General features: G+C 35.7%; 1 protein-coding gene across 1 annotated transcript in view; it reads left to right on the plus strand.

Moving 5' to 3' along the window:
• Nucleotides 1-15,085, plus strand: part of LOC103800667 (neuroligin-4, X-linked-like) — a 51,026-nt gene extending 35,941 nt beyond the window's left edge. The window contains exons 2-5 of the mRNA XM_009073049.1: nucleotides 422-505; nucleotides 3,205-3,399; nucleotides 5,219-6,008; nucleotides 13,875-15,085. Coding sequence (XP_009071297.1) covers nucleotides 422-505; nucleotides 3,205-3,399; nucleotides 5,219-6,008; nucleotides 13,875-14,724 — 1,919 coding nt within the window. The 3' untranslated portion in view covers nucleotides 14,725-15,085. The remainder of the gene's footprint in view (nucleotides 1-421; nucleotides 506-3,204; nucleotides 3,400-5,218; nucleotides 6,009-13,874) is intronic.
• The last annotated feature ends 3,805 nt before the right edge of the window (nucleotides 15,086-18,890 follow it).

Consider the following 18,890-nt stretch of genomic DNA (forward strand, 5'->3'; position numbering starts at 1 on the left):
GAGAGTCATATTTCCCTCTGGCACAATTAATTTGGAGCAAATGTCCACTAAGACTGTTTGGGATATTTCACTCAACACATTAGGGATGCACACACTTTTTCAGCTGTTGTTGTCCATAGTATTTTACAGTTGGACAGCTATATGTTCATCCTTCCAAATAATTATTTAAGGGAAGTCAGATTTGTGAAGTCAAGAACTGAATATTAATATTAATGCCTTTCTATATCATTATGTGGAAAAACAACAACAACGAAACCCAAAATCTTTTTTTTTTTTCATATTAAACTATTACCATTCCTTACTCAGCTAAATTAGTTTTCTATCAAAACCCAAGGCTAAGAATTTTCTGATCCCAAAATGTCTTTAAAATCACACCAAATTATAAACTGGACATATTAAACTATTGCCATTCCTTACTCAGCTAAATTAGGTTTCTATCAAAACCCAAGGCTAAAGATTTTCAGATCCCAAAATGTCCTTAAAATCACACCAAATTATAAACTGGAAAATACTTTTAAGTGCAGTTAAAATATATATATAACAGGCACAGAGTATAAAAACACATCTGAGAAAAAAAAAAGCTGCATTCCTGTCTATTGAGTGCCACATGAAAATACTGTTCTGAAATCTTCACAGTGGTCACAGAAAAAAGTCACAAAGCTCCTAGTGTTGTGAATTTCTGAACAAATAGTTACTATTTGCCTGAATTTCTTGAAATACCTTTGAAGAAATATTTTGATCTGGTATTCAGAGCATGAAAGAAAATACATCCTCATGCAGAAAAGACAGATTTATTAATTCAGTTTGTGTCACGTGGGGCTAATTCCTTGCTGTGATGATTATTTTTTTAAATTAAGAAAATTTGTTCTTGCAATTAATGACAATCAGCAGAGAACTGTGGAAACAAAAAAAATCTTCATTTGTCTAACATCAGATATTCATTGACTGCAGTTTTATCCAGTTCACCTTTTAGAACGTTTGGAAAGAATTCAAATTTACAAAGGTCAACCAGCTTTAGCTTGATGCTGCTATAAGAGCTAAAACATGTTTAGGCTCTGAATATTAATTACCATGCTGCTTTAAAGGTTACACAGTCACTTTCTCCCAGGGAGGTCATAGTTTTGATTGAACAAAGCCTTAATTATAGAATATTGCAGTGAGCTGCAGCAGCAAAGCCAATAAGTGGGTTGTTCTTTCTTTGACAGTCCTAAAAAGATAATAAAGGCCCGTGAAAAAGAGAAAAACACATCTGTTAAATGAAAAAATTGAGAAAATTACAGATTAATAGTTTGTTTATTTTTTCTCCATTGGTATAGAGGAGGAAAAAGATGTTGCTGCCATTCTAAGTACTGTGCTTGCCATTATTAGAGACTTCTTTAAAAATGAGAAAGCTGGATCAAATGCTATTTACTAATAAGGATGTGATTTATATTACTGCAATTGAAGCAACTGTTCTGTGAAAAATACAAGGACTCATCAGACACCTGCTGGCATTATAAACCTATGAATAATTACTAAGAGATATTAAAAAGATTATTTTTTCTAGAAGGTAATACATTTCATTCAACCATGCCTTACCTTGCATGCAGAAATTTATGCCACCATAATGAAGACCATAATGAAGACCATAATGAAGACCATAATGAAGGCCATATAGTGTTTCATATAGAGTTTGGCCCTTATTGTGATACAGCTTTTAAATTCGAGTCTGGATATTGCAACTCATTTTAGAAATTTTACCATAGAAAATATTTTGGCCCAAGTCTGACAGGTGTGAATATCTGACAAATCTGTTTTTCTTCTTTTCTCTTCCCGTTTCTTCTCTTCTGCTTCCTCCACATTGTGAATCCCTTCTGCCTTATGAATTTTCATTCTTCCTATCACCAAAAAAATTACTATGGCCAATGCAAAGAGATCTGTCCCCTTTCCCAAAGCAGGTGAAATGAACTGTGAGGCCTTTTTTCCCCTAGGGACCTAAGACTTCCCTTCCAGTGTTTCCTAGGAGCATGAAGGTCTTGTTACTGCAGGCTCAGGTTGCTCACGATAACAGACTTTCTCATTTCAAAGTGCTCCATCCCACAGATCTCCTGAGTCCTGGGTCCACCTTCTTGGCAAATTTGTCTGAACTGATAATTTGCTTGGAAGTGCCTGCCAAGTGATGTGCTTGTTTTGTTGTGATAAGCAGCTGCAAGTGGTGTCTAAATCAGTAACGTACATGTGAAAACTTCCATATTCTGTGAGGGATTTCTAATATTCTTCTGGTTTACAGTTGTTGAACAGGTAAAGGTCTGTGGGAGTTAAAGAAAGGAGTGTGAGTACATGGCTTAATGTGGTAATTTGGATGTAGCACAAGGTCTTAACTGTGAATGATAGACAGTGTGGATAACTGCAATGCTTCGCCTTAGTTGGTTACAAAAATCCAAAATTAATCTCAGGCCTAATCTTTTGGTCATTTTGTTCTCAGTTGCAAGACAAGCAGAAAACGTGTCATGCTTTGTTTCTAAAATCTGATAAGCACAACACAGGAACAAAAAAACCAGCAGTGCAGCTTTCCCTGCAATTTCCAAGGAAAGAGACAAAACCCGATTAGTTCAGATAAAATCTCCCTACCAAAGCCTGAATTGCCATGGATTTACCTTCTATCTTCCTAATAAATATCCTCTGTGAAATTGAAGTGCAATTTTTTTCCTAGGCTTTTTCATGTTCCTTTTACTATTTTCTTCAGCCTTCTTTCCTGAGTACATCTATCCATATCAGAAGTGCAATAATTTAAAAAGCCTTGTAGTTCAGGACAATTCTGGTAAGAAGCATTTAAATTAATGTATAAAGGAGTCAGTGGAAGACTGGCTATCTCACATCTTTGCACAAAAATGATTTCCTAAGACTTTGTACCCTACTGGCATACAGTTATCAAATGCTTAAAATCTTGTGTGTTGTTGTATTGTTACAGAAATATTTCAAAAAGGAAAATAGTGATTCTTCATAAATGTGACCTCTGCAGTACAGAAAAACAAACTAAAGCTAAACAGCATACAGAATGAGTTCCACTGCCTGCACTGGAGACATTTGACTAGGACCATGACCTTTGAAAAAAAGAAAGGAAAAAAAAAAGCGCAGAAGATGCAACATGGGAAGATGTGTTGTGAATATGTAGATACCCTGTAGCTAACTCTGTATCTGGTGAACTAAAATTAGGGGTTTTTTGCCTTACAGGTTTTTTAAGTACTGGGGACCAAGCTGCAAAAGGCAATTACGGATTGCTTGACCAAATCCAAGCGTTACGTTGGATTGAAGAAAATATTGGATCTTTTGGAGGAGACCCAAAAAGAGTTACTATTTTTGGATCTGGGGCAGGAGCTTCCTGTGTCAGTCTCCTGACACTCTCCCACTATTCAGAAGGTAATGATCCTCTGAGCAAAGCAATTTTTTTTTCATGTTATAGTATAATGAAAATGGTCATAGGAAGTATGCTGAATTAGAGTTACCTGAGGTCTGTAATGTTTGTAAAATACCTACTAGCTAGTATTCTGGCTTTGTATTAGTCAGCATAAATATAAGGAAAATTAGATGCTATTACAGCAGAAATCTCATGCAACAAATGCCAGGGGAAATATACTTTTTCTAGCTTTATCAACAGATTCCACTGGCTCTTCTACCAAAGAATTTGCCCTAATTAAAATGGAAAAGAGCAGTGACCTTTTTTCCTTTTTTTTTTCCACACTCTTGGCTGCACTTCCAACATATATTTAGATGCTTTCCTTACTTAATAATAATGTAACTTAACCTTATTGCAAACTGTATTTAACTCCCCACAAGTACTGTGTGATCCCACACAGTATTTTGGTGAGTGAGCTGTGGTATTTCTACCCTCACACCTCACCCTGCAAAAAAAAGCCCCAAACCCCAAGTATACACATCATCAATACTGAACCATGAATATTCCTGGTGGCAAGACCAAATCTATAAAGAATTTGCAAAAGAAGACAAGACCATAAGTCCATGGCATTTCTAGCACATTAAAAGAGACAGAAATTGGTGACAGAAGGCTAAGCCCTAGCAAGAAGTTACAGCAGGGTGACAGGCAAACACACCCCATTTTGTAATACATAGAATTATGCCTGATGATTCAGTCTATTGGTACAAATAGAGTGCAGTGAGTAACTGTTGAGCCATCAAGCAGATGGAACTATGAAAAATTTAACCGATTACATCATTGAAATTTTGTAGCATGTGCAGTAAGTACTCACCACAAAGGTGTATCACCCACAAAACCCACATGCTTCTGTAGCTGTTGTTGTCTTTGACATTTTGAGAGCTTGACAGTAGAAACCATGTGCAGAAGACACCCAGGCACTTCAGCTGAAATATAAAATAGGCCATTTTAGTGCTTTTACCAGAAAAAAAACAGATGAGGAAGTTCCATCAGTAAGTTTCAATTCCTTTTCAGTGCTCTGACACGATGACAGGCTTCAGACCAGGTCTTTCATTCCTCTTTATATTAGTACACACAAAAAAAAACCCAGAAAAAAACTCTTCCAAAAAAAATCAAATCTTTTTAAATTCAATATTCATACACACACACACACACATAAAATTCTACATATAGGCAGTACTAACTTGTACAGGCAAAATAGTACCAATTTAAAAGACTAAAGGGTAAATAAAAGATCTCAGAAGATTCAAACCTACTAAATTGTGTTTAGTAGAGCAGATTTTTTCAAATTGTATGTTGCATGGCTTCTGTGAAGGAAATGAGAGTGTGTAATTTTCATTTGACCTTTAAACTACTGAAAGGCACATTTATGAGTGTCATTTACACGGTGAAGAGGATATGATTGCTTGTAGCTGCCAGTCCTTTAAAAAAATGTTTCACTGTGGGAAAACCAGAGGACTCCCATTAAAGGTGCAAGAAAATTGCACTATAAGCATGAGTTTTTTCCTGAAAAAGCAACCTGAAACCTTCATGCTTTATGTGTGTGAGCATCAAGAACATGAGGGATTTTAATGAGTAGACTATTAAAGATACCATAAAAAGGGAGCAGTGGTATGATCTATGGAAATTGAAATAAAATTTTGGTGCATGCATTCTTTAATGATTGTACAATCCAATCTTTTTTTTGCTTAGTAAGAACTGCTTTTCATTTTATTTTATTATTTTGTAATTTTTTTTTTTCCAAATATCTAATTGGATTTGTGCTTAAACAATTTGCACCTGCAGGCTTGTTCCAAAAGGCAATCATACAGAGTGGAACAGCCCTGTCCAGCTGGGCAGTGAACTATCAGCCTGCCAAGTACACTCGGATATTGGCAGATAAAGTGGGCTGTGACATGCTGGATACCACTGATTTGGTTGAATGTCTTCGGAATAAGAATTACAAAGAACTCATTCAACAGACCATCACTCCAGCCACGTACCATATTGCCTTTGGGCCTGTGATAGATGGAGATGTGATTCCAGATGACCCTCAGATTCTCATGGAGCAAGGGGAATTCCTTAACTATGATATAATGCTGGGCGTGAATCAAGGGGAAGGTTTAAAATTTGTGGATGGCATTGTCGACAATGAAGATGGTGTTTCCCCCAATGATTTTGACTTTTCTGTCTCCAATTTTGTGGACAATCTGTATGGTTATCCAGAAGGGAAGGATACACTGCGAGAGACCATTAAATTCATGTACACCGACTGGGCAGACAAAGAAAACCCTGAAACGAGACGGAAGACCCTGGTTGCTCTTTTCACAGACCACCAGTGGGTTGCTCCAGCTGTTGCTACTGCTGACCTGCATGCCCAGTATGGATCTCCAACGTATTTCTATGCATTTTATCACCATTGCCAAAGTGAAATGAAACCCAGCTGGGCTGATTCAGCTCATGGTGATGAAGTCCCTTACGTGTTTGGGATTCCTATGATTGGTCCCACAGAACTGTTCAACTGCAACTTTTCCAAGAATGATGTCATGCTCAGTGCAGTGGTTATGACATACTGGACTAACTTTGCCAAAACTGGGTAAGTGTGACCCCCAGCATTCCTTTTTGTTGATAGCATACTTCTAAAATAGTCAGTAGCCCATTGCAGTGGCCTCAAGCTCTGATCCTGCAGTAGAGTTATAGAACTATTTGTGTTAAGACAGGAGGTAGCTGAGGCTTATTCATATTTAATAGATTTTTAATTAGTGTGTTCCCCCAAACTATTTTGTTTCAGTAGCTCAGTGAGAATAATAATGCACTGTATTTTGGATTAAAAAAATAGGATAATTACTAAGACAAAAGCATGTCTCAGAGAAAAGGTGTCTCACTAAGATACTGAAAAATCAGAGGCAACATGTCTGCTACTTGAAGAAGGAACTGTCAGGTAGATAGAATTTATCTGCTACAAAAGAAAGGAAGTTCTTGTTTTTCAGTGACCTTCACAGGGATGAGGACTCAGGGAGGAATTAGAACAGAAAGGCAGACACTGGAAAAATTTTTCCCTCTGAGAGCTATAATGGCAATAATAAGTACTTGACTGGAATGAAGAAGAGACTGAGATAGAAATTTTGCTTTGAGAAGGTTAAAAATATAAATTAATTCTGCTTACAAAACAAAATAAAGACATCAGTGTTTTGCTGAAATTCAGTTGTAAACATCAAGGAAAGAACCCTCAAAGCAGTTTAATCTGTGAGTGCTATTAATAAATTCTGTTCTCTTCCTACAGTATTCCTTTAAAGAGTATTGCAGTGTTTTCCTTTAGCAGCAAGGGCTTTTTTGTTAACCTTGAGTCTTCAGTACTGAATTAAAACAAAGATACTTGTGGCACAAAGGGGCTGTAAATCTTTCCAATGAATGTTTAATGGCAGGATTGGGCTCTGGAAACTGCAGCTTTACTGCACTGCAGTGAACAGAGTGCAGCTATATAAGAAAAACTCAGAGATGCCTATTGTGAAACACTCAGAGGCTTCAGCAGCCCTTGCAGCCTTTAATGAATCTAAATGACGTTCAAGGAAGAGAGACTTTGTCATCTTAACAGGAACCTCAAGCGTGAATTGAGTCAAAACCAATCAAATGCTTCAGGTCAATTTACAGGGGAGGTTTTGTGCACCATATGTTAGACAAACAGGTAGTTTTGAATGCAGAAATTCCATAGTTTAGCAACAAAGGTGAATGAACTGTGATATATTTGCATGTATTTGGCAACAAAAAGTGATCAGTAGCAGTATGAGCAAACTTTGGGATGAAAACTTGGTTTATGGACAGACAATGCCACATGCTGGCTGTACCACACACTCAGAAAGATGATGATACCAGCAGTCTGTCTTTACTTTTATAGATGGAATGCCACATGTCAGATCCTCACATATATATGTAATTGGAATTATTATGGAGATGCAAAACCTCGGCAGTCTCGCCGTTGATTACTATTACTTTATGACTATTCCCTGTAGATTAAGGAGTTGTATTTAAGCAATTTTTTGAGGCTGGCAGGAGATTCTGACATTCCCAGCTGACACCATTACTTATAATTGCAAGCACTTTCCAGCTGTTGCTACTTGAAAGCTAGTTTCAGCAGACTATACAAAAGAACAGAGATTCCAGTTCTCTGGTTATGAACCCATTGTCATATTACACCTAAGAGAACAACAGGTGCTTTGGAAGAGCTATTAGTCATTTTTGAAACTTTGACACTGGTGATAAGACAGGAATGGTGTATATCTTCTATTAAAGACTCAATCCTTTATAGGCAGTCTGAAAGACATGTTATTAGAAATGACCTCTAGCTGTAAAATTTGAGTTTTCACAAGGAAAGAAAAAGAACACCACAATATATATTACCCTGCTGATTTTTTCCCCTTTGATTGTATAAACAATGATCAATTTTCCTGGATAGTGCAAGAGAATACTTGGAGGGAAATAATATTTTAAGACTACATTTGCTCTGCACCTCTGGTTCCTCCAATGGAAAAGGGAAGGTTGTAGCACCTCAAGCTGAGAGTAACAGGGAACATATCTGGGGTAACCATTCTCCTCTCTACTCACTCACGTGCAATCCAGAATCCACCCAGGTCCTCCAAATCTCAAGATCAATAGTACAAGCCTGCATTGTTGGGGCTCTGCTTCAGGGTTTTTTTCCCACTCCATTTTTAATTGATCATTTCCCATTCTTATTGTGATAGAAGTTGTCTTGCTTTGTGTTTGTACCCATGGCAACACATATGAAAAATCTATTAACTGAAAGATTTTATTATTCTACATTTCCCTGTACATGAGCCTTGAACATTAAAACTGCAGATATATTTATTTATTTTTAATGTTTCTGAGATTTCCAGTTGTGATGACTCTCCCACAGAGGCTGCAACCAGGTACTTATTGTATAATTACAGCTCAGGTGGCACATTGTTCTGATAGACTGTGTTGGGTTTTTAATGATATGCCACCCATTGCTAAAAAAGACACATTGTTTAATGGGCCTACTGCCAAGATGGGTTTGGAGGGCAGGTCAATCTTGTAAAATCCCTAGGTGTCAAAGACACAACACAAGCTACAGTGCTTTTATTGTGTTTAACTTTGAAGTCAGTTACTGAATCTAGCAAAGAGGAAGTGACAATTAAAGTGTTTAATGGCAGATAGATTATGCCTGAAATACATACCTGGAAGCTGCATTTTGCTAATCCTTTATTTTCTACTTTGCTATGACTTTTTTTTAAAATTATTATTTGCAGTCTATTTTTGGCCTTTACAAAACTATATTTCTAACATGCCTTAGAAAGAGGGAAACAATTTGTTACAGAGTAGTAATGAGATACTGCATTTGGGATACAAAAATGACACAAAAATACAGCTTTTAATTCCACTGTGTGCAATTTATATGTGAGAGCTTCATTAAGAGGTGCACTTAGAGCTTCAGTCTGCTGCCAGTAGTACTATCCTAACTGTAATGGTAATTTTATATGCCAAATGTTCTGTTAGGGCCATGTTACCTCCTTCACAGATACATCAGCAGGGGGAGAGTGAACAACATAAGGGGATGTGTGCCAGTCCTTTACAGATACTCTCCCAGCTGCTCTCTTGTGAAGAAGGATTTGAAGTTTCACAGAGTAGATACAAAGCCATGCTCTCATTAGACACATCTATTGGGTTTCTAAAAATTGCCCTCTTTTTGATGAGCTACAATACTCTATTTTTGCTCCCATTCATCCATCTCTACCTATGCTGGTATTGGGAAAGATAAGGTCTCAAGGATATATCCTTGTTTTCTTTGTAATTCAGATAAATACTTCAGAATTATTTTACTGCCATTTATTCTGAAGCACAAACCTAACTGAGTTATTGAGAATGTCTATGTTTTATATTCAGTTTGGCTCTCTAATGGAAGACATGATTAAACTTACAATGATTAAAGTGTATTTTCAAATCAATTCTCAGTGAACCCTTTTATGAGGCTGTTGCATTTCTTTTTGATGTTTTTGTCTGAAGAAATAACAGTCTCCAATGGCAAGTCTGTGTTAGTCAAACAAAACAGTGTACTTATGGTTTGCTTTCTTCAGTAGTTCTAATAGCTGACTGGGAACATGGCAACAGTGGGACCTGGTGATAAGTCAGGAAAGGAAGTAAGGGAAAATAGGCCTGTGTACCAGTGCTTCAGGCAGGAATGGCCATGCCACTATTAATATTGTGACAAAGTGAAAAAAACAGTAGATGAATGAAGAAATGCCAGTTTTTCTCTCTTTTTTTTCTCATTTTTGTTCGTTTCTTTTTTCCCATTTTTCTCTCATTTTTGTTCGTTTCTTTTTTCCCCACATGGAGAAAAGAGTACTACTGAAAGAAAATAAATGATCAAGGGGCCTTTCATAGTCTTGGAGACAGACAAACTCATTATGTAACTGTGAAGATATTTTGCTCTCCAATGAAGTTAGAGAAGGACACAAAAAATAAAACACTTTTGAATGCATTCACCTAAAAATTCCATTGTCCTGAATGATAGTCAATGGTGTTACAGAAGTAGTTAAATCAGAAATGGTATTCAGGATATGAGAAAACTTCTTAAGATTGCCCATCATTCTTCCCATGACATGACATTGAAATATGAGATACTCAGTTCCCTCATTTGCCCTCCAGGTCAAATCCCTAATCTGCCTTCTGAACAAGAGTGTGTGTTGCTTTTCTGTCAGCATCCATTGCACACACATTTACTTTATATTGCCTGAGAAATTGATGCTTTGATTGCACATCTCCAGCCCATAAGGTGTGAATGAAATTACAATAAACAACAACATCTTAAGTTGTACAAAATCAGTGCAGACTGAAAGTAGGAGAAAAAAAAAAAGATAGGTGAAATTAGATTATTCTGCACAGTAACAAAAATATACCTCAAATAAGACAAGGAAAATCATCATATAGTCTTCTGTCATATGGAAAACAAGTCCAGGCATTTCATAATGCACACATTTTTTGTTGGTGAAGCTGTTTAAATTGAATTCTAAAGGTGATAAAAGTAAATAATGAGAGAGCAAATTGAATAACAATCATCAATTTTGTTCTAGCAATAGGATGAAGAAAAAAAAAGCCTCCCCACCAACTGGTAAAATTGAGAAACAAGTTATCTAGTCCCTATGAGAGCCATTACTGGAAAAAGTACAGAACCAAAAATATATTGCTCAGATTATACTGTTATCATCATCTGCAGTGGGTTTTTAAAGGAAAGTTTCCTAGCAGCCTTTTGTTATGTAATTACACACTTGAGCCTCAAGAACATCCAGAAAGAAAAAGGTGATGGGAGAGGCTAAAAAAGACAAAAGGAAATTTAAAATTAAAGTAACAGATCAAGAGTTTTGTCAAACAGCTGCTTTGATAAGAGAAATGATTGTCTGTGCATCTATATTTTGTGCCTACCTATAAAAATATTCTCTTGTTCGTATCAACTGAATATTTTTGGCAAATTATAATTAGTGTGTAAAACCAAGATCTGTGCATTATTCGATCCTCTTTTCGGGATTGTACTTAATTATTACCTTTTCTTGTGAAAAAAAAATTAAAATCTTTTATCAGAGAGAATATTCAGACCATTTATTCATTTATTAAGTGATCAACCCTAGAGTTGATGGCAATGGTAGAGCTCTGATATCCTCAGCAAAGAATTGACTTGTCTGTAGGGCTGACTGATTTTTTGCAGTTCCTTGTTCCAATGGACAGCTTCGTGCCCACACACAGCCATGTAAACAAATACTGAAATACAAGCCTAGCCTCATGTAATGTAATTTTCTCTTATGTGTTTGGAGGAGGCGGCAGCATAATTGGATGCTCCCAATAGACATAGTTAAAAATGACAGATGGAAGTAGAGAATGGAAGAGAGGGAAAGAGACATTGATATTTACTTGTTTTGTAGGCTGTTTGTAGAGGAACAGAATCACAGAATGGGTAAGGTTGGAAGGGACCACAGTGAGAATGCTAATTTAAAAAATGTTAGTTGCTAAAATAATAATATGCTGTCATTTTCATAGAGCCATTAAAAAAATTAATTTACAAAATGTGTGTCCAGCTTGGCTGTTCATTGAAATAAGTGCTCAGCTTCTTTGTCACTTGTACTTTGTGTCAAGTGCAACTCAGTTACATGAGCTTTTTGGTTTCCTGTAGGATCCTTTCCAGAGTTTTTTGTGCTGTGAGTCAGAACAGCAAGGGGGGGACAACACAAGCTTTTGTGCCATAACTCTTGCAGTATTTTGAGTTTCTCACAAGAAAAATGCTTTGCAGATTGCATTTATGGATTTTTAATTTGCTTTAGGATTTGTGCATTGAACCCTGAAGCTCTGTAGTAGTAGATATATTGAATTGGGCCAATATCCTCTTGTCTGGATTTTCTGAATCTTTCAGTCTGTTCTAGAAGAACAAAAGAAGTAGTTTTATTTGCTTCTTCAATACATGTTAGGAGTCCCTCAAAGTAGCAGCATACGTCTGTTTCTGTACTGCTTGGAAGTGAATATCACTCCTCTGGTTTCAACTGGGATTAACAATTACTAAATGATTATATGTATTTTCAGAATTAACACAATTTGGCTGTTGCTACATAAATTTAAAATTAATTAAACAGATAGAAAAATAAAAAAAATAGATTACAGATAGGCAAAATGGTAACAGTTAGGAACCCCCTAGTTTTTATATCTCTTATATGTTATTGAGATTCAAAAGAGTAGATACAGTACAATATTTTTAAAAAAGCTACAGCATACCAAAAACCCAAACAGCCCAAAACCCCCAAACCTCTAAAACCATAAGCATAAGTAAGCCAAAATGCCATAATTATATACAAAAAGAAGTCTTCCTTTCACTCAAAAAAGCTGAGATAAATTCTTTCAGGTAAACAAAAGAATACAGTAGTCATAAGATCATTAAAATTGCCTGTCTCATTTAAGAACTAAGGAATAGCTCTTTATGTACAATAAAGGAATGCTAAAGTAGGCAGTCATGTTCATGAGCTCTTAAAAATGGAAAAAGAAAAAAGCTAAGATGCTTTAAAATCTGTGGCAGTGGGGCTTGGTATTCCCATAACATACATAACAGAATATTGGAAGAAAAGGAAAATATTAGAATTGTTTCACAGGAAATAAACTAATGCATATGGGAATGAAAAGGAGAATGGAAAGTTCTCAGAGTAATGCATAGAAAATAAATAATGTAGTCTCAGTATAATATATCACAAAGTCCCAGAAAATACTCTTTGATGCAAAAGAAGATTCAAACTTATGCACAACAGAATATTAAACTCTGTATTAGTAATTTTATATTTCTGGATTTTCTCTTGCCAGGAGGAAGTAATATTTACTTCAAGTTGACTAAAATCATAAAGATACACAGATATTAACTATAAATTTCTGGATTTTCTCTTGCCAGGGGGAAGTCATATTTACTTCAAGTTGACTAAAGTCATAAAGATACACAGATATTAACTATATTTAAATGCTTTTTGTGACACTGGTTTGTATTTATTCTGAACCTATGAGAAAAAATAGAAAATAGGGGAAAAGCATAATTTCAATTTGTGTTACCAATTTTAAATTGTCTCTGAGTTGTGTACTACTACTGCTTAACTACTATAAAACTTGTTGATCTCAGCTAATATATTTCTCATTGCTATAAACTGAGACAGAATTAAGCCTCACTGTTCTATGACCCTTGAACAGTCATTTCATAGCACTGATCATATGGCAAATAGTAATCTGCCATTACAAATGTTTTGTGACATAAAAATAGTTCAAAGGTTTTTCCCTAAAGTAGATACTTGAATGAAGAAGGACTAATAGATCAGTTAAGGAACACAAAGAGAAATGGTTCCCTGTTATATTTATTGGCCCTGGTATTTCAGGTATTGAAGTTTCTTAGTGTAATATACACAGGCAGTATAAATTCTCATGATCACATGGACTTCCAATATTGTCCTAAGGATTAGATGCCCATATTTACTACTTCCAGCAGTGGAAGTAGTGGTACCTTAAATGAGAAAGTTACTGTTGAACCTACTACACCTTTGCTATTGGGAGAGGTAATTAGTACCTCTCTAGGACAATATGTATCTAAGACTTATGTGGAGTATGATACTGAATAACAGAACTTCAGATGAGCTTTTGGGAGTAGAAATGCTATCCTTTCTCCATTTTCTTGTAAAAAATTGAAAATAGTTTCTGAGATGCACTGTACAGTAAGTCATTTTCTTTTGATTATTTATTAACAGCTGTTCTTCAGTTAGGGAGGTTTTTTTAGCTTCTGATTTTTGGCTATTTTAAGTATTTGATAAACTATTAACTAAAGAATTGAGGGGTTTGGGAGCTTTTTGCTTTGGGGTTTTGTTGTGATCTTTGTGGAGTTTTTTAGTGTCTATAACATTGTCTGTTTTCACATTTTTAGAGATCCAAACCAGCCTGTTCCACAGGATACAAAGTTCATCCACACAAAACCCAACCGCTTTGAAGAAGTGGCCTGGTCCAAATACAATCCTAAAGACCAACTTTATCTGCACATTGGCCTGAAACCCCGAGTTCGTGATCACTACAGAGCAACAAAGGTTGCTTTCTGGTTGGAGTTAGTACCACACCTTCACAACCTGAATGAAATCTTTCAGTATGTTTCTACAACAACTAAAGTCCCCCCTCCCGACATGACCTCGTTTCCTTACGTGACGAGACGTTCTCCTGGAAAATTGTGGCCAGCCACTAAACGCCCAGCGATGACACCTGCCAACAATCCCAAACATTCAAAAGACACTCATAAAACAGCTCCAGAGGATACGACAGTTCTGATAGAAAACAAGCGAGATTACTCCACAGAGCTGAGTGTCACCATTGCTGTGGGAGCATCTCTGCTGTTCCTCAATATTTTAGCTTTTGCTGCATTATATTACAAGAAGGACAAGCGGCGTCACGAGACTCACAGACGCCCGAGCCCTCAGAGGAACACAACCAATGATATAGCACACATACAAAACGAAGAGATCATGTCATTGCAGATGAAACAGCTAGAACATGACCACGAGTGTGAATCACTGCAGGCTCACGACACACTGAGACTAACCTGTCCACCTGACTACACCCTTACTTTGAGAAGGTCCCCAGATGACATCCCTCTAATGACACCCAACACCATAACCATGATTCCAAATACATTAACAGGAATGCAGCCTTTGCATACTTTCAACACCTTCAGTGGAGGACAAAACAGTACAAATTTGCCCCATGGACATTCAACCACTAGAGTATAGCTCAGCCCTTCCCTGTCTGCCCTCACAAGCCACTTGGAAGAAAGAAAAAAAAAAGGAAAAAAAAAGAGAAAAAAAAAAAGAAGAGGAAAACGTTATAATACCATCTATTGAACACCTTGTCAAAATCTAAAGTAAAAATATCTAAAAGAGAAGGACAGTTATTATTTTCTTACTGATCCTTCCCACAGAAACTCACTGATATTTAAGATCAACTACAAACCCTGTGAAATGTGAAAAGTGTACATTGCTGTTGCGATACTGCTTTAAGATCTCAGCCACTTTGATTGAAAGTTGAGGCCAGAAGAAGTCATTTAAAATGTGTTTTGAGTGTAACAAGCAAAGCAGAGTCTTCTGGAACACAGAGCCAGTGACTGTACAGGTGTTTTGTTTTGAGTTTTTTTAATAAATAAAATAATAAAAAAAATTCTTTATGTGCCATACCATGAATGGCCATTGATAAAACAAAGACATCACCATGGGCTTTTACCCAGCATATGAAGCTGTAATCCAGACGGGGGAAATAGAATTTTATTATTAAAAACAAAAATGAAAAAAAAAAAAAAAGAGGAGGACTGACTATGCAGTAAAATACGTATAGTTCTGTGCAAAGAGATGACTTGCCAGCCTGAACTATATTTAAAGAAACTTTGTAAAAAATGTACATAGCTGTGAGTTTAAAAACAAAGAAACAAAAAAAGAGAAGCAGCTTTTATTGATGTTTTCAGTTTGAAAAGAGCTTTTAGAAAGATTGTGCATTCGATTGTGACCTATGTGTATATACATTAGTCATATCACCTCTGTTTCCTCCAAGCCCAAAGGAGGAATTTCTTCTTAATTACTAGTGGTAAACAAAAAACATGAGTTTTTTCTAACATGTTTCATTTATATGAGGCCATGGTGTCATGCAGAGGATACAGTTGTCTGTGTGACCTGCATATTTTCTCTTACAGGTTACACTAGTGCATGTAAAAGTATTCATAGGAGATTGTTGTTCTTTTCTGAAACATTTTTTCTATAATTTAATTTTGTGTTAGCCTTTGTTAAATTGCAACACGGCAATGGATTGGAAAAATGAAGAGAAAAAAACACAAAAGAAAACAATTACTATTTTAAGCTTGTTGAACTGAACCAAGAAATATCCAATAATATATATTCAGAGTCCAGTTTGTAGTTCTTGGTTATTGTGATACATTAGGAAGAATTTTGTGCCCTGAGAAAAGCAATGAAAGCCTGTGTTTTGGTCAGCCTTCTCTGAGGAAAACTAGCTCTATATTCACCAGCAGTTGCAGTGGAATCTCAGCTGAGAAAGCACCTCCTTAGCTTTGCTAAATGAAATAAATCTACAATTTGAAAATGGGGAAATGGAGGGTTGGTTGGCTGGCTGTGTAAAGAATTTCTCTGCCCAGTATCTTGTTTTGTGCTTGAGAGTGTACTTGTCAGAAAACACTTGACTTGCTGATTTATTGCACAGCAGTCCCATAGTCAGTGAACATTATGGAGAGAAGCAGAGACATGGTCAGCTGTTCTGCATCTGAACAAAACTGAAAATCCAAGAGAGCATCACTCTCAGGAAGGGCAAAATCCTTAGCTGATTATTCCCTTCTGTCCTTCCTTCACTAAAACAACAGGGGCCAAGCACAGCTATCAAACAAAGCAACTTAGCAATTTAATTCAAACAACTGTTTTGAATGTGAAAAGCTAGAAATAAGTTCTTGCAGATGAAGATTGCTTTATATTTTGTCTTTGAAAGTTACTCCATCATCGAGAGATAGCAACCAAAGATATTTGAACAAATTGGTCTGCACTTGAACATGATTATCCCAGATGTATTTTCGATTATTAATTCACAATTAAGCTGCATCGCTCTCATATGTCCCATAAGTACCTAACACAAGATGCCTTGTACCTCTCTTGTTTTCTATGCTTTTTGTTTTCTAATAAAACATCTTGGAATAGTCCCTACAACTAAAATCAAAGACAAGGTGATTCACTGAGGTCTATTCATCTGCACAACTCCTTGTTGGAGCAGGCAGTAAAACAGATTCTGAAGGAAAGAAATAAAAAGTTAATGACATGACAAAAATGCAACATGTGGCTAATATAAACCTTTATCTGTAGGAAATGTTCTATAAATCTGACCTGGAGGTTCAGGTAGGAATGTGATGAAGCAGCAACCCCAAAGTACAAATGGAAAACGGTTTTGGGTTTTTTTTCCACTGATCCATTACATAATATTGCTTAATGCTGACTCTATACCAGGCCATTTCCACCAACTATGTAATGCCTCAGCTGAGATGCAGCAGTTCATAACTCTTAAAAAAGGTGAAAAAAAAAGAAAAAAAAAGAAAAAAAAGGTAAAAAAAAAAAAGGTAATGATGCTTGGCATCATAATCAGTTGGGTATGTTTGTAATGTGAATTACAGTATTTGTTTAGTACTTCCAATTGTCTTCTGCTAGCAATATGTACAGTACTGTGTCAGGCTTGTGACATTTGGGTAAAAAAAGTTCCTGTAAGTGAATGATTTTAGCTTTTAAAAGTAATTACAATCAAGTTGATTTAATAATTTGATACATCTGGACTGATGTATGATTTATAGAGGGAACAGATTTATAGGGTCTTCATAGAATTCTATTATAATGATATCAAAATATACTTTGAAACTGTAAAAGAAAAACAAAAGTACTTTCCCAGGCTTATATTCTTGTCCTTAAGAGGCACACAGGGTTCAATGGTTTCTTCTGTTATTGTTTTGCAATTTTTTGGTTTTTTTGCCTTAAGTAATGATAGAAGATATATATGGCTGGACACATATGTATAAACTTTTCAGCAGCATTTTTAATAATAAAATATCACGGTATTTTCTAATGCTTTGTGCAAATAACTCCGTGTTCATCCTTTTGTGTAGAAAGTCTTTCCGAGGTGTGTTTTCTGCCCCATCTCCATTTCATTATCTAATGTAAACAATGCCTTGATACACAGTATAAAAATATTAAAGTAACAGAGGTTGCACTTTTAAGTTAGCATTGAGTTTTCATGGCTTCTGTAGTTCTATAAGCCTGTCAGTAAAAGGAAAGCAATTCAGACAATGAACATCTAAGAGAAGAAGCTCCATATACTTACTACCTGTATGCACTGCAATTCCCATTGAAGCAATGGTTTAATTGTTTTGTTAGTATTTTCTGAGGCACTGAAATAAAAAAAAGCTTGGGTAGGCAGCTTCCCATACTAGTGTATAGCTTAGCAGCTGAAAAATGTATCTTCTAAATGAGGACACAGAATAATGCAGATAAATTTAATACATCAAGCCTTCAAAAGTGAATATGCTTTCCTTTTATAATTTAAAGGTAAATAAACAATGAGTTTAGTTAGAAAAAAATATGTAGGAGTAGCAACATGTTACTCATATATATTTAAGGTATTTACATATATTGCAAGTATGTTAATATCATTCTTCCTTCAAAGACTGAGTAAGTAAATAGTTTCTTCATTTATGCTGTTAAATTCTGTTTATCAACCAGGTTTCCTTTCACTGGAAAGGTACATAGATGTTTTAGTAATTTCAGCTGGGTATTGTTTGCTTTCTGTAACTATTCTGCTGAATAGAGGTACTAACAATAATGTTTGATGAATTCTGAGCATATGAGTAAAGAGTATTTGCAAAAAGCAAATTCAGAATTATTCATATCAGATTTTTGATATGAAGAATCAAGCTTCTGAGATAGAAACATGTGCCTGCTGACCTAATCAAGCAGCTTGAATTTTGAATATTGAATTTGTATATAAAGCTTTTGCAAATAAACTGCAGATTTAGAGTTGTTCAGCAAATATGTACACAGGTACACTTTGAAATTCCACAGCTTCCTCTGAGATAATTCATACACAAGAAAAGGGGTTACACTTGTGTCATTTCTCTGAATTGTTCACCTTAAATTGGTTGGTGAACTCAATAAATTAACTTCTTTTCAGTTAATCAGTTTTATATTTGGAAACAGGGAAAGCTTCAGAACTTTGTTCATGCTAACTAAATATTGTGTTGTTTTATTCCTTTACTGTCTGAAATATAAATCTGCAGATTAGTATGTTCCTATTTTGACTTTGCTAAGACTATGACAATTTAATGGTATTTAATATCACATAAAAATCATATGAAATAATACCATGATAA

Source organism: Acanthisitta chloris, unplaced genomic scaffold (genome assembly GCF_000695815.1).
Source record: "Acanthisitta chloris isolate BGI_N310 unplaced genomic scaffold, ASM69581v1 scaffold8714, whole genome shotgun sequence".
Lineage (NCBI taxonomy): Eukaryota > Metazoa > Chordata > Aves > Passeriformes > Acanthisittidae > Acanthisitta > Acanthisitta chloris.